This window comes from Peromyscus maniculatus, chromosome 5, assembly GCF_049852395.1.
Source record: "Peromyscus maniculatus bairdii isolate BWxNUB_F1_BW_parent chromosome 5, HU_Pman_BW_mat_3.1, whole genome shotgun sequence".
Lineage (NCBI taxonomy): Eukaryota > Metazoa > Chordata > Mammalia > Rodentia > Cricetidae > Peromyscus > Peromyscus maniculatus.
The window spans coordinates 75,129,208-75,146,469 of NC_134856.1; the positions used below are offsets into that span (position 1 = coordinate 75,129,208).

The 17,262-nt window shown below is 36.5% G+C and overlaps 1 protein-coding gene across 2 annotated transcripts in view; it reads right to left on the reverse strand.

Annotated features, from left to right (window-relative positions):
* Plxdc2 (plexin domain containing 2) overlaps positions 1-17,262 on the reverse strand; it is a 403,601-nt gene that overhangs the window by 125,505 nt on the left and 260,834 nt on the right. For both annotated transcript variants that reach the window (XM_076572690.1, XM_076572691.1), the window contains one exon: positions 2,478-2,600. In XM_076572690.1, the coding sequence (XP_076428805.1) occupies positions 2,478-2,600 (123 nt within the window). The remainder of the gene's footprint in view (positions 1-2,477; positions 2,601-17,262) is intronic.

The following is a 17,262-nucleotide window of genomic DNA, read 5'->3' on the forward strand; positions in this document are numbered from 1 at the left end:
TATTCAGTCATTGAATATTAATTGTGACACACTATCTTCTTTGTTCCTATGCTAGGTACTGAAGACAGAATTTTTAGTACATAGTTATCATCTGTGTTGAGAATGTAGAGGCCACTTGGAACAGTTTATATTAATTTATAACAATTGTAAGAAAGGAACAGTAAGAGAATACTTAGTATACTTTATGTTGTTTTTTTATGTTGGTATCACAAAAACCTGATTCTTACCATCCTGAGTTTGGGTGAGCCAGCCCTAACATTATAAGCATGGGAGAGCTGTCTCCATTAATCACCTGTCATGTGGTGGCATGGGAAGGGGAGATGTCCCTCCACCCCACCCATCAATGCCTAAGGCAGATGTGAGAGCTGGCCCTGAGGTCTTAAGGGCTAGAGAACTGACCCTGCCCACCACCAGGTGCAACACTCAGGAGAGCAGGCCCTGCACCTTACGTGGGCAGCATAATAGAGCCAACACATTAGAGGAAGTGTGGGTGAGCCAGTCCTGAAATTGTGAGCATGGGAGAGCTATTTCCATTACTAATCTGCCATGTGGTGGCATGGTCCGGGGAGAGCTGGCTCTGAGATAAGGGCAGGAGAGCTGCCCCTGTCCTTTAAACAACAGTTTGTTTAAAAAGCTTAAAGGACAGTTTGTTGTTGACAGTTGTCCCTGTCAACAACAGAAAGCTGATGCAAAATGTAATTGAATAAGGTGGTCAGGTTCCAGCCCCATCAAGAAGCAGAACTTAGCATCTTTGGATGTGTGGCTCTGGCTTTTTAATCAAGTATATAAGAATGTGACTATGCAACGCCCCCCACACCAAGCCATGTGTCAAAGTTGTTCCTACATGGAGGCCTGGAGATGCCATTGTGTGAAGCTGTGAAGGTGAAGCCTGAACTGTGTTGGAGATTACAAAGTGTTGGAGATACCAGAGTCATGGGATGCCTGCCAAGGAAAGCTTCAGACTGGATTTGGAACCAAGTAGAGAGAGAAAGGAAGAGGGATGCACACACACACACACACACACACACACAGAGAGAGAGAGAGAGAGAGAGAGAGAGAGAGAGAGAGAGAGAGAGAGAGAGAGAGAGAGAGAGAGGTGTTGAAGGCAACAGAGCTGGCTGACAGGAGTTAGAAATCTGAAGATCTGGTTGGCATAGGATATAGCGATGCAGAATTTGGAGTTTGCTCTGCTGGCTTTGGCACTTACTTTAGTGCAGTGCTTGCTCACTATGCTCCCCTTCTCCCTTTTAGAATGGTAACATATGCTCTGTGCCATTAGACTTTGGAATTGTGTGATCTACTTTTTGATCTTGAGTTTACAGGGGATTACCTTGAGTCTCAGAGACTTTGGACTTTGAACTTTTAAGCAGTCTTGAGACTATGAAAAGATTATGGGAAATTCTGAAGTCAGACTGAATGCATTTTTGCAATAAGATATGGCTAAAAATCTATGGGAGCCAGAGAGTGGAATGTGGTGGTTTGAATAAGAATGACCCCCTAAAGCTATCATATATTTGAAAGCTTACTCACCGTGAAGTGGCACTATGTGAAAGGTTTAGAAGGCTTAGGAGGTGTGACATTGTTGAAGGAACTGTGTCCCTAAGGATGGACTTTGAGATTTCAAAAGCCCATGCCAACCCCAGTGTTTTTCTCACTGCCCACAGAACAGGATGTAGCTCTCAATTACTTCTCTAGCATCATGCCTGCCATGTGCCTGTCATGCCTGCCATGCCTACCTCCATGCTCCCTGCCATGATGATATTGGACTAAAACTCTGAAACTGTAAGCAAGGCCCCAATTAAATGCTTTTTCTTATAAGAGTTGCTGTTGGTCATGGTGTCTCTTCACAAAAATAGAACAGTGACTGAGACATTTTCTATACTCTCAAAAGAAACACAGGGTTTAGATTGCTGTCGATATATCTGGTACACCTTAACATGACCGGTTTTGTATTTTAATGTCAAGAACATTTTTATCTTCTTAAGTAACATTTAAATGCCTCTGACATAGTTTGTGGTGTGTTCAGCATATTGATGCACAAGTTGCAGAAATTGAACTGTAGGAACTGAATTTCAAGAGTGTTCTACTTGCCTTTACTTAAAGTTCATCAGTATTAGGTTTATACTCATCTAGATATTTTTAATAAAAGGCTTTATTACAAATGGCATCAAATGCATATGTTTGTTTTGTGAGAACTTCTGTCTATAGCCGCTCATGTATTCTATTGCGTATCAGACATGAATAAACATTTTCTGAATGAAAAAATGAGTGAGCTAGTGAGTGAATGGATGGCTGTCTGACCACATACTTACTTTACATCTTTTAACAATTTAACATATATCACTGCAAGGCAACATCAGGCAAATGTAGTGTACTTACAGACCAGGTGTATTGGAATATGCCAAATTGTTGATAAGAATCTGATGCTTGGTTTTTTATACATATAATTAAACACTAGTCAGGTAATCAATACATACCATTATCAAAGTATCTGACGGTTGAATTTCTCGATACACTGGGGTCAAAATTTGCCATTAAAGGTGCTATATACTGTGTGGCTGTTAACATTCGGTGTACAACTTCTCCAGTGTATATAAAACCTATAACAAGAAAAACAGGAAATTTGTTAAGAAAGATTGCCAGATAAAATTATAACCAAAACAGCTATGATTCAACTGCAGTCATGTTTTCTAGGGACATTAAGCAGGGAACATACTTAGTGTCTTAATGTCTGACTAACAATACTTTTTGTTTTCTGGATAGAGTAAAAATGCTCATATAATTTGTCCGCATCCAGTAGAATTGCTTACCAGCAATCCATAATGTGTATACTTTTAATAGCAGCGTGACTATTACCTCAAAGCGAATGTTAGGCTAAAGAAGATCAACACAGTACTGAGGAAAACCAAGCCTTCCACTTTCCTATTTTAATCTTCTGTAATCTTAACACTAGCCTAAACCAAGAGCTCTTTTACAAGTGAGTTTCTAATCATTACATTTATTTGTGGTCTTTGTTGTTGCTGCTGTTGGTAGTGATGGGGACCAAACCCAGGGCCTCACACACAAGCTTAAGTAAGCACTCTAGCACAGAGCTACATCCTCAGTCTTGAGTCTTCCTAAAATGCAATCCCTCCATTTAAAAAACAAAAACAAAAACAAAACAAAACAAAAACCTGTATTCTAAGTGGCAGTGAATATTTCTCCTCTTTTTTGTTTGTTTTCTTAAAACAAGTTGAAAGGGAGCTAAATAACTCCATGATATAGTGTTCAAAATTCTCAGTCAGCCAAAGCCTTTATAATTCTCAGGTCATAGCAAGAAGTTGCAGTCGACATATCTGTAGATAAGATGGTGAAGTACTGAAACCTACAAGTGCCCCTTCTTTGTGAGTTCTCAGCATCAACTTATTTCAGCCTGCACTTAGTGAGAGCATTTACTGCGGGGATCTTGAGCTTTGAACTAACTTTCAATAGTTCTTGTTTTACATCCCAACCATGTTTACAATTATTCATACTTGACATTATTCACATTGGGTTTATCTACTTTGTGAAATATCCATGATGAATTGTTAATATTACACTAGTTTTTGGTCCCCAAGGTCTTTATTTGCTTAGAAGAGTCAGTTCAGGAAATACTTATTTATTTTAATATTAATCTAAAATGACACAATCAAGAATAAATATTAAAATAACCTGCACACACAATATGATAAAATAAAATTTAAGGAAAATGATTTGTGGTGATGCAATTGGAATGTTCAGGTAATTATGACATTACTAGAGAGCTGAGAATCATATATATAATTTTTTGCAAGAATAAAGATACAAGATACTTTGAAAAAAACTAATATTTAAGCCTCAAACATGTCAAATATTTTATCTCTTACGGTGCAAATAAAGATTTCATTGAGATATTGTGGTTTTCATAGTTTCGAGTTATAAATTGTGATTTCTATGTAAGTCATTATGAAATTAAATCCATAGTTATTAGTATATTTAATAAGATTTCATTATTAAAATGCTAAGTGATTACTTTCTATTAGAAGAAAGTGTGCTGATATAATCTTTTCTTTTTATCATATTTCTCTCCAGATTTCTAGTCATTCCCTCATATGCACTTCCTTATAATTATAAACACAAAGAACAGCCATTTTTCAGACCTTGTAATTAATTTTTTCTTGCTTTCACCATGATTCATTTATAATATGATCATTAAAATAGACACAAAAAAATCCTCCAGATGAAACCTTGAAAGTAAATGTTTTAATTAGACCATGAAGGAGTCCTTTCAGAAAGCATGAGCTCTGGGTGGTTGCTTCCTGACTCCATATTCTCTGTGTGGTGATGGATGAAGCTACTGAGAGCAGAGCAAAGGAAGGGAATCTTAGATCACTACAGATCATCACAGAATCCAGATCCACTCTGTGCTAAAGCTGCAGCAGTTTCTAGACTCACTGAGAATGCAGCCACACTGTGTTTTCAACCCCTGCATTCACTTTTATGTCACTTTTGTTTTTTGACTGACCAGGTAGCTTTGGTATATATTTATGAGTTACACAGTAATATTTTATTCCTATATAAATTCATAGTAATCAATGCAAAGGCACTGTATTATTCATTACCTTCAACTTTTACCTTTTGTTTGTAGTACACTGACTGTCTCTTCTTACTATTTTTGTACCTCATCATTGTTGGCAATGGCTCTGCTGGGGCAGGCTCCCAGGATTTGTTTCTATTTAACTATGGCATTTGATGAGCTCTCTTCCCTTTACCCTCTTCATATCTGTCTCCAGTAACTGCTGTTGGGCTCTCAGAATCTTCCAGATCAACTGTTTTGGATTCTACACATGTAACCATTTATTCATATCTAAAACAGGCAGGATGCATGCATGTGCCCCTACATATTTCCACAGAGGTTTGGCAAGAACTTGTTCTCTTTCTACAGCTACACTTTCTCTGGCCAGCATATTTCCCAGACTTACAAGTTCCCATATTTTAAAGAAGTTTCAAATAATTCCCAAAGAATTAAGTAAACACACAGAAGAACTTGTTTACTGTAAGAAGTAGAGTTACAATTCCCCCTTCTGCAGTTATTGCAACACTAAAATGAATCAGAAGGACAACCAATATGACTCAGCGGCTAAAGGTGCTTATTCTCAAGACTGGTGACCTGAATTCTATCCCTGAGAACCAAAGGTGTAAAGAAAAAATGACTCCAGACAGTAGTCCACTACCAATGACATGATCTGAGAACTATGGCATGCACAAACACACACACACACACACACACACACACACACACACACACACACACACACAGAAATGAATAAATAAATGTGATACAAACAAATCCATTAAGTAAATAACAGTTACAAAATGAATTATAATTTCAATTATGGGTAGCATGTGGTTGCTGCTATCCCAATGAATGGGGCATGACTATCATTCCTACTAAGACTGTTGAGATCAACTCTGCACCAGAAGCAAGGGAATGCAATACTCTGACAGACTGACTTTTTTTCTAATCCAGGGAATACTTTTGAATTTTTCTTGACTATACTGGAAACTCATTTCTGTTAGTAATTTAAGTTTGTTTTAAGTGCTTGTTTTTAGTGAAAGCCTTAATTCCTTAGCTTATAAATTTTAAAAATAACATTTCAGCTATGATATGGAATGAAGAAAATGTAAGTTTTCTGGATGCAGGGAACACTGACTTGGTACTGGGTAGGGACTAACTAAGCAGGTTAATACAGCTAGTCTTGTGCAAATACTCATAGCTATGTAGACCATAGCTTTAGGCCTTTATCTCTTGAACCTGATGTCAAAGTAACAATATATAATTGTGTTGTAAATTTTGCACCTTTTATACTAATTTAAGCAATATATTTCATTGCTTTCTTCAAAATCCTTGGTAGCAATTTATGAGGCTATTATTAGATTCCTTCATTCATTATAAGACTTGAGCATAAATGGCAATCATTGATGTGTTCCTAAGATTTATGTAACAATTACTATCCAGGTGACTTAGTACTCAGAAAAAGAATCAATTAAGAGAAGCAAACATGTTTTTCTCTTTGAATTGCAAAGAAGAGCTATGCATTGTTCTTTCCTTTGGTCTTAACCACTAGTATGTCAAGTTCTCAGCTTGAATCATGCTTTATTTTTGCTTACAGGCTCTCCTCCTGTACATGCCTCTAGTTGTGTGAGTAATGTGATTTCAAATATGTAAACATCATCAACTGATTAAATCAAGCAGTCACAGTAAGTGTTTATGAACAAACACCATTCAATCATTATGTATCTTTATTTTTTAATTTTGAAAAATCATGTGTGTGTTGCCTGCACATGTGTCTGTGTACTACTCATGTGCATTGCCTACAAAGACTAGAAGAGATAGTCAAATCCACAGGGACTAAGGTTAGCAAAGATTGTGAGTCTCCATGTGGGTGCTGAGAATTGAACCTGGTTCCTCTGGAAGATCAATCATTGATTCATCTCTGTAGTTCCTTATTTTTATTTATTAACCATATTATAGCCATACTTATTAACCATATTTACATTGTACATTACATTGTACAAATCAATCAATCAATCAATATTTATACAGGCTGTTGATAATTACATTAAGTATTCATTTCATGTCTGCAATAACTGAAAAGGGAATTATGGAAGTATTATTTTCATTTACTAAACACAGTATCTAATAAAGCTAGGTTATTTACCAAAACCCTCATGGCCATTACAGGTCTTATGATTTCAAATTCCATGGGCTCTAGGACTGCTTAGAAATAATGTAAATCTAGCCTTACATCCAGTACTGAAGAAGTCAGGGAGTTCAATGGCTTTTCTATTTACTTCTTTTGAGCTCATTTTAAAGACAACCATTCTGTAGCAACATTCACAGTTTTCATAGGTAAGTTTAAAAGGCTATTAAATGGGAGTTGACAGATTACATACTCCCCTTCAGTGGAGTTCATGCCAAAGAAGCAGTTAGAGAAGGAAAGATATTTTCTCTCTGCAAATTTTAGCAACTGTGCCTTAGAGCAGAGGTGGCGTCACCTCAATCCTGGCTGTTTTTATTAAGCCTTCAGATCCTCTGCCTTTTAACTGAATAGTTTCACAAACAAGTTTGATTCTTCTATAGCAATTTATGAAATAAGACTCGATTTGGTGATAGGAGGCATTGCACCCATTTAGAGAATCTGTTTCATGGCAACTCAAATTATTTCTCTGTGCTGTGACTTAACGACTTAACCTTACCATGCTTTGGGAGAGGGGTGGTACTAGTTTACAAGAAAAGTGCTGAATATGACTGTTGCTTGCAAAAAAAAAAATGGAGCCATAATGTAGTTCAGTGACAAAGAATCGACCTAGCATGGACAAGTTTTGGCTCAATTGCCTGTGAAATAGGTGTGAGCAACACTCCTTTCCAACACACACACACACACACACACACACACACACACACACACACACACACGACAGACACAGTCAAAGAGACACACATGTGGAGGAAGGTGGAGGGAGATATGGGGTGAGACAGACAGACAGACACAAAGAGACAGACATATACCATGGGAGGTGGTGAGGAGAGGAAAAGGGAGAAGGTGTGCTATGCTGAAAGCCAACCATTTACTTAGAATTTTCTCTAATATATGTTGGTTATACACTTATACTAAGATGTTTATATGACTTTACCATTGTTATTCAGGCCTAAATGTACAACATGTGTTTATATATATTAATCCTTTTTGAGATAGGGTGAAACACTGAATTTAACCATAAGGCAAGAGATAATAAAGTTCCTTAAAGTCCTGAGTTCATGCATTCTTTCCTTCTATTCTGGTGGAACAAGTTCCTTGTGAAAAATATCAACCTCCTGTGGGGCAGCAAATGGTGTTGACTTTAATTGGAAGTGTCATAGTGATAAAGGAAGCATGAGGATACTTTTATTCATGAAACATTCTATAAGCCTTTAATGTGCAAAGGCCACAAAAAATATTCTAGTTTATCATCTCTCTATTATTCTCTTTGACCCCTTAGGTAAGACTGGAGTCAATCCATATGCCTGTAAGGCATCAAATATTTGTAGTTCAACACTGCATTTAGAGTACAAATGACAATGGCATGATACAGATGCTTCTGGCATCTTTATTAAGGCCTGTGTATCTGGTTAATCAAAGAGATCTGAAATTTATGGATTAGAATTAGGACAACGAATTTCTCATTATGTTTTTTTACTAAATTCATGCATGTTCTAGTTCCTGTCATGAGAACCTAAGTTGATTACGTAGGTGTTTGTAGTTGCTTTGTCAATCAGGCAGTGCTCATGGTGGACCAGTTGCTTAAAATAAAACAATAAAGTCTGGACAAATTGCACCTACAATTTTCCTTCTTCATTTTATAACTCAATAGATTTCCACATGCTATAAACTATTGCCTTTAAGACAAAGGCTTGTTTGTAACTCACTCAGCCCTTCAAATAATACCGCATGTGACAACAATTGCTAATTTGGAACTCAACAGTTGCGATTAATTATCTGGAAATGTGACTGTCTGCTGAGGATAGCTGTACAATGATGGGTTTCATATAACAGGTATCCAGTAGACAGACATTGCAGTGCATGAGAAGAATATAGGTTTTTATATGAAACCTAGACAGTTAATAAACATATTCTGAAATTCAGATGGGATTACTAACCACAGGATTCTCAGAAGGAACCAATAATAATGTCAATCACAAAGTATTTTCCTTTTATAGTTCCAATCAGCTTTCAAGTTAAAGCATAGTAATAATATATTATATATTAAAACATATCCCTCGGTTTCTCCTCAACAACCTATAATATTGTCTGTCATCAAATATTTCACTTTAAATTTCCAACAGCTGTCAAATAAAATATATCTCATAAATTTAAAAAGTATATCTGTTAAAACTCATAGAGACCTTTATTGAATTGGCTTAAGACACCACTGGGTATTTATTATTAATTTTCAAAAGTCCATTTCTTTGGTGGGAGAGGGTCACAACTGACAACTTAGTGGTATACTCTAAACTATATTTATGAACTTGCCATTATCAGGATTATGCTGGAAATACAAAATAGATCATCCCAATATCAGAAGGATGATCAGGAGATGAAGTAGACAGAGGAAGATATGAAGATAGACAACAATCACAACACATTCATCCATTTTCATTTTGGACTAATAACAAAATTGGAGACTTCAGGTTTTCTTTTTGCATCTTGATTACTGAATAAATTGATGTAGCTTGCTTAGAGCTAATGCATGCTAACTTCTCACAACAACTATCAACAGCTTGCTCTCTCCCACCTTCTAGATTACTTCTGGTTATCTAGGACTTCTCCACATGACTTCCCTCAAACAGTACACTGTGAATGAAGTGTCCCAAAGTACAGTATACAAAGCATGTGGTTCCTGGTAAAGGTGCTGAACTGTGTTTGTTTTTCTTTAATTTTTTGAAAATCAATACAGATAATATTACAAATAATAATACAAAAGCCTTAGTCACATGATGGGAACATGATAACAACAAAACAGCAGAATAGCAGCATTGGTACCCATCCATACCCACAAATGTGTGCAACCGTCACATCAGGGAAATGCCTTCAAAAGAGCAATGAAATCCAGGAGAGAGATTACAGTCCATGGGCAAAAGGCAGACAAAAAAGAATAAATAAACATGTGAAGCCAGGAAAACAATAGGAAAGATAGATTCATGTTATTCATCCTTCCCTTCCTCAGAACCACACAACCCTATGTGCTAGGGAAGTGGAGAAAAGTGAGCACTCAGCCTTGACAGAGACCCAACCATTAGGTTCAGTCTATGATGAGCGCTCAGCCTGGACAGAGACACAACCATCAGGCTCAAAGCATGATGACCATTGAGCTTTAACATAAAACTACTTTGAGGCTGACCATGTAATGAGCATACAGCTTTGATATAGGCCCCACATTAGTTTTACCCTGTGAACCATCATCAAGGCTGGTCCTGCCACCCAGATTCTTAGGCTGATTCCTAAGTGCCAGGCTCTAGTCTAATCCATGTGGTTCAAAGGATTCTTGCCTGAGCACCAGTTTAGCTGCTATGGGTCCAGGTTCCATGATGTGTTTTACCATGTAAGCATGCTTTAGATCAACCCCAATGAAAATAGTAGCCAGGATCCATTTAGTGGAAACTGGAACCAGGCCTCACTGACAAATCCCAGATCCAGGTATTGATTCATACAATGAAATGTCATGCCTATGATGATGGAGTCCAGTATTGTGTCCACAGTGAGCAGGCTCTAGTATTGTGCCCAAGTTCTCAAGTACCAGGTCAACACATGTACCCAGAATTTGTGGTTTTCCTGAATTAAGGGTATTTCTTTCTTTTTTTATTTTACATTATGTCAAGACTGAATAAATTACCTATACCTTCAAATGCACTGGCAATAAGTAAAGGCAACAAAAATAAAAGAAAAGAACCAAGTAAGTGTGACAATGTCAGCATAATCATACAAAATACTCAGAGTAGATCCAGAAGAACTGGAGATCAACAGATGTCTGACAAAAAAGAAAAGAAAAGAAAAGAAAAGAAAAGAAAAGAAAAGAAAAGAAAAGAAAAGCAATTACCTTAATATTGAGATACAACAGAAGAGACACATGACTCACTTATATCAGGAAAACAATACACGAATAAAATGATGTTTCATACAGAGATAGAATCCATTTAAGGAGCCAAGCTGAAATTCTAGAATTAAAGCTCGCCAATGCTCTAAACAGAAAATAGCATTGTAAGTTTCAAGAGAAGACTCAACCAAGGGATTAGAGTGAGAAAAGTTTAAGACACAGGTCACTTAACATTTAACAGGGAATAAAAAAAAAAGAATGAAGGAAAGAAGGGTTAAGGGCTGATAGGGGTCATTAAGAAATGGATATTCACATATGAGAATCTGAAAAGAACAGAGAAGGGAAGAGATAAAATTTTGATAAAAATAATGATAGGAAAATAAAAAGAAAAAGCTAACCAAATTTGAAAAGTGAACAATGATATTCTAAATTAATGCCAAATTCTAAAGTAATGCCAAACATTTAAAAAAAATCACCAAGACACATGAGAAAATTCTCAAAATGCAAAGACAAAAAGTTGAAAGCAGTGAGAGAAAATGCTTACAGAAAGACATGGTTATCCAGGACACTATACTCAGGAAAGATGGTCTTCAGAGAAGTGAATTCTCCGGAGAAACTACAGCTAGGAAATCCATCAGCAATATAACTACTTCACCAGAAAAAGAAAATTCACAGGATTGATGGAATGTTAACTAATAATAAGAATGCTTGTGAAAGGACAAAAAGTCCAGTAAATGCCAGTGTGTAATTAAACTCAGACAAATCTTAGTAACGCTGGTACACTGAGCACTATTAAACTTAGAATATTGTGTGCATGCATGTGTGTGTGTGTGTGTGTGTGTGTGTGTGTGTGTGTGTGTGTGTGTGAGAGGGGGGGTGAGGGAGGAAAAGAACAGGACTAGGAGGGAGGAAAGGGAAATCATAAAATGATGTAATTCATTTCAAAAAATAAAAATTAAAAGTTAAAAAGTATCAAAAATAAATGCAACTGTAATCATTAAATATTTTTCAGTGATATACAATATGAAAAGACGAAAATCCGGACACCAATCACATATAATTTGGAAAAACGGAAGTTCAAGTGCACAGGTTTTGTCTACAACTCAATTAGTTAGTTTAAAATAGACTGCTGTGACTCCAAGATGTTTTATTTGAGCCTTTTGGTAACCATAAGTCTACAGTAGACACAGAAATGATAAACCAAAAAGGATGATAGCACTACAGAGATCCCAAATTACACAGGAGAAACAGCAAAGAAGGATGATGTGGCCACAGAGCATCTAGTAAATAATGAAGAAAATAGCTAATAGTCCTCCCTATTGGTAAGCACTTTAAATATGTAGATCATGTGCGTCATTCAAAGGAATATACAGCAGTTGGATGAATAATAAATCAAATCCACTTTTATGATGCCAACAAAAGAGTCACATTACTTTTAGGGTCAAACAGACACTGAGAATGAAAGGCGGGGAAAAGATACCCCACACAATGATAACCAAAGTGAAGAGAGCAAAATAATAGTCTAAAGAAAGTAAGTCAAACTCATAACAGGGAGTCAGCTAATCAGAAAGACACAATAAAATGCCTTTAACACTGGGTACATAAATGTGTAATGTATTAAGACATCATGGAAAAGAGCATGGATGTTTCCCTAAAAACCAGAGTATAATACAATCCAAAAAACTGCTTTGGAATGTCTACCCAAAGGAACTATCACGGTGCTGAAGAAATAACTACTGTGTTCTGTGTAGTATTGTCCACAGTAGCAAATATGGGAATAATAAAAATATCCATAAGTAGACAGAAAACATGACTTGTATACATGATGGAAAAATCGGTCAACCTTAAAAAAGCAACTCTGTCATCATTTGTACAACAGAGATGAAGCTTGAAGAAATTATGCTATGTGAAAAAATGTCAGGCTAAGAAAAACAATTACAAATGCTGAAAGATCCCATTCATCTGTGAACTTTTAAAAAAGTCAAACTCTTATATGAAGAGTAGAACGGTGATGGTCAGGAGTTGGAGAGCAGAAATATTGGGAAGATGTTGATCTAAGTGTATAGTTGCAATTTTGCAAGGTGAATGGATGCTAGAGATTGAACGTACAGAGCCAAGGAATTCACTAATCATACTTAATTTGATACTTGAAAACAAATGAGAGTAGATTTTAAATATCCCAATCAAAAAAATGGGAACTATGTGAAAAAGTAATAGATATATTCATTAGGTTTATAATAGCAATCAGTTCAGAAAGCACTACATTGTATATATGAGACATGCCTAACATATTTACTAAATATATCTCAGTAAATCTGGAGAAAATGTATCACTCAGAGAAAAAAGCAAACCTCACTCATTTCTATACAACAGTCAAGGAAATGGGCTGCTTTTAGACTTCATATTCCCATACACTGGCTACACATTCATATTATCACATGTTACACTCTCACAAACGTAGACAAATTCCACCTGGGAGTTCACCCTCAGTACCTGGTGTCTTCTTTGTTTTCTTTTGTCCCTATCCACGTTTTCAAAGCCTCTACCATAAATTGTACTGCCACTGACTCTGCTTTGGCTAGGAAAGCTTTCTCTAGCACTACTTCAAGGATTCCTGGTTTGTGAGTGTTAATCACCATGGAGATTCTGCCCATGCTACCTAGGACCTGCATGACTCATTTGAGATGGAATAGCCTTGAGTTATCAGCTATGCTTATATTTAGGGTCTGCCCTGCTCTAGAGAGGGGAATCCACATACTGCTCTTTGTTTGGGCTCATCCTTAGTTCTCTCCAGCAGCCACAAAGAGTGAACAGAACTATATCTCTCCCTTTTTATTTTCATTGTTTAAGGGCAAGTAAGTGAAATTTACTGAACTAAAGCAACAGCTTCTGGTAGGCAGGAGGGAAATCATAAAGTTGGTTGCTTTCTTTCTCTTTTTAAGTCTTAAAAACTTCTTATGAAATCTATTTGAAAATACTGAGAATTAGCCTGTTAGAGTACTCAGAGTATTGATCTTTCTTGATACATCAGTAAACCTTGCTATAGTTACTGAATATGCCTTGGACTTCATATTTAAGTCATTAATATTATTTGATGATTTAATATAATAATTAAAAAATACATTGCATATCAGAAGAACTATCTCTTTCAGATTCTTCCCGGTTTACACAAAAGATTGATGTAGATAATGATGAAAGTGGGAGAAAAAGTCTTCCACAGGGAAAAGCACACCAACTGTCTAACCAATATTAAATTGTCAGCCCTGAAAATATGCTTACAAGTAATATTATATAGACTGAGCAGGATGTATGCATGTATTTAGGAGTATGTATGTATATACATATATGAATATAACAAGAATTAATGAAAATGAAACCATGGACTTTAGTGGGAGCAAGGAGAACTATATGGGAAGGTTTGAAGCAGGGAAAGGGGAGAGCGAAATGATATAATCCCAGAAAAAGTTTAAAAACATGACTATAGCTTTCCAATTTTATTCTTCACTGGAATTTTTGTTTTCTTTGATTGTTCAGCTATTACATGGAGAACTTGCAATCTCATCTGTAAATATTCTCTGAATCCATTCAGGTCAGGTCATTCATGACCTCTCAAAACAGAGATAACACTACTCTTTGCATTGTCCTTCTCAGGGTAAGAGGACCATCGATCCAGACAAGACAGGAGCTTAAAGGAAGGCATGCTATGCTCTCTTTAGCAGCCACCTGCACTGTACAATTAGCTCCAAATCAAATATAAGATCCTTACTTTTTTTTTTTCAAAGTGTCTGAAGCATCTTAAGTTTTTCTTTGGATGCTGTCAGTTTCTATCACTCCAACAATTGCAGTTTCAATTGTGGCATATATACTATTGAAAGTATGCCTGTGCATGTATATGTACATTTATACTTAAACATATATGGTCTCTGAAGAGTAGGAAAGTTTTAATGTGTGCGTGTGTGTGTGTGTGTGTGTGTGTGTGTGTGTGTGTGTGTGTCTGTGTATAGTGAGAACATATACATATATATGTTATATGTACAGGTAAAATATCTGATGCATATATATGTAAATATATGCAATACACATGAATTTTTCTCTGCGAGGAGGCAATGTATAGTAAGTACCAAGGCTAATATTTGAATTGCAATTTATTCTATAAAATTAGAATGAAATTAAGCCCTTTTAACCAATACTGATGTTTGCAAAAATCAGTATAAAAAATCAGTAATTCAAATTCAGCTCTAATTTCACCATTCAACACAAACAAATTGAGCATCTTTGCCCCTTTCTCTGACTTCCTTTGAAAAACACAGCTCCAGAGAGGCGCTATCTGCAGCTCCATTGATTCCTCTTCTTGTTCCCTGATCTTTACCATCCTAAGGTCAAGCCCAAACCTCTGTGATATTTGCAGTCATCCTGAGCCATGTGACCTTTACAATCTCAAAGTTATGACCCTGTTTACATTTCCTCAGATATCTTAATTGCCTGGTTCTAAGAAGTAATGGCTTAAGATCTCTGGATTCTGCCCTTTGAGACTGCAAACACACTGGCATTTTCTTCCGATTTCTATTGCTTGCACATCACCAGGACATTGTGTTTGTTAGGACCAGGTCCAAAGGATTGCTTTCATTCTTTCCTAATTTCTTCCTTTTATTATGCAGAGGGAATTATCAAAAACTTAAATCAAGACTTCTACAATATTCTTTAAGTTTTCCACTGGAAGGCAGGAGTACCATTGTTGTCTGGGATGTAAGAAATGCAGTCTAGGGGCTTGGATTGTCACAGTGTTTGGGGAACCACCAGGATACAGTTATAAGAATCAATAGATAAATTTTTCTTTATTTTATTTTGAAGATTTATTTCTTTATTTATTATGTACACAGGCCAGAAGAGGGCGCCAGATCTCATTACCACCATGTGGTTGCTGGGAATTGAACCCAGGTCCTCTGGAAGAACAGCCAGTGCTCTTAACCACTGAGCCATCTCTTTAGCCCCTGATAAATTATCATAGTCAAGCACAATAAATAACTGTTCTTTCCAAATGCCAATAGCAATAGTTATCATAGGATGAGAAACTGCACACTGTTGTGTTTTTCATAGTACTTCATATATCCACACCAACCTTCCATTCTCTTTAAAGCAAGGCTTCTCACTCATCACCTTCCTCTTCAACTAACACAATCATATTCTTTACATTCACTACTGGGCTGTTGTTCTGTTCCCAAAAACTCGGGCTAGTTCTTCCCTCAGTTTCCTAGTTTTCTCTTAAGTATTTTTATTATTGATATTTACTCCTAAATCACCCCCAGCCCCCGCCTGGAGATCTGTTTATCTTCAGGTAGTACTTAGTGGGCCAGGGATTTCTATGAGTAATGTTTACATAGGGAAGAAGTTTGTTTAGGGGAAAAAATAAGATGCAAATTCTAGCCCACTGTTAAATAATTGCAAGGCCATGGTTACATTATTTAATTGCTCTGATAATTGTTTTTTCCAGTTTCAAGTATGAATAGTAATAGTTATTTAGTATGGTTGTTTAAGAATTATCTGATATCAATTAAGAAATCTAACATAATCCCATTTCTGGAATAAGCTAGCTTTCTCACTAAACACAGTTCCTTTCCCCCTCTGCTTTCTCCTTATTTTATAAAATTTCTCTGATTTTTCTTAAAATTTTTCAGTATCTTAAGTATGAGCTGACCATGACCCAATTTCTCTAACAGTTTCCTGGGGCTGGAATTGTATTAAGGAAAGTCTACACTGTGGATATACCAAACTAAGTCATTTCTGACAAACACAGATCATATCTACAGTTTGAGGATATCTTATTATTGGTTCTGTTAAGGGTGTGACATTTATAATTAGGTCTCATCCTTGAAAGGATAATAGAGACCTGAGATTGATTAATTTGTATTTAATAGTCATGACAATTTGCCTACACACATGGATGTATACTATCCACATGCTTGCTGCCAGCAAAGAGCAGAAGAGAGCAATAGATCTCCTAGAACTGCAGGTAAGATGGTAAGGAGCCACCCTGGGACTGAGTCTTCTGCAAAAGTAGCAGAAGTAACTACTGAGTTATCTTGGCAGTCCCTGGTAACTAGATAATTTATTACTATAACATAATCTTCCCTATCCAGACCTTGCCATGTATTCCTCCGCTAAATCTCCTATCAGACCAAGAATATTGAGAAATAATAGAGAGCTGAAGGAACAAATTAACGAGAGCAAAAGAACATTGACACAGGTATATATTCTTATAACTGTGATTTGTAATTCTGTGTACTTCTGTACACCAAACACTAAATGTCAAGAGAAATTTTGAGAAAAGAAAGGAACTTATATATGTCTTTATTCCATATGTTCAGCCATATCACAATTACCTATCATATGCATACATGTGTGCATAAATGAAGATACTGAGGGCTAAGGATATGGTTTAGTGGGTAAGAGTGCTGGCTTGCAAGCCTGAAGACCTGAGTTCAATCTCTGGAACCCATATAAAAAGCTAGTTTAATCAATCATTCCTGAGGTAAGATCCGTGACAGAAGAATAGGACAGAAGTCCACGGGTCAGCTAGCCTGTAGTCCATCGTTCAGATACAGGAAAAAAAGAGATTCTGCCTCAGTGAGG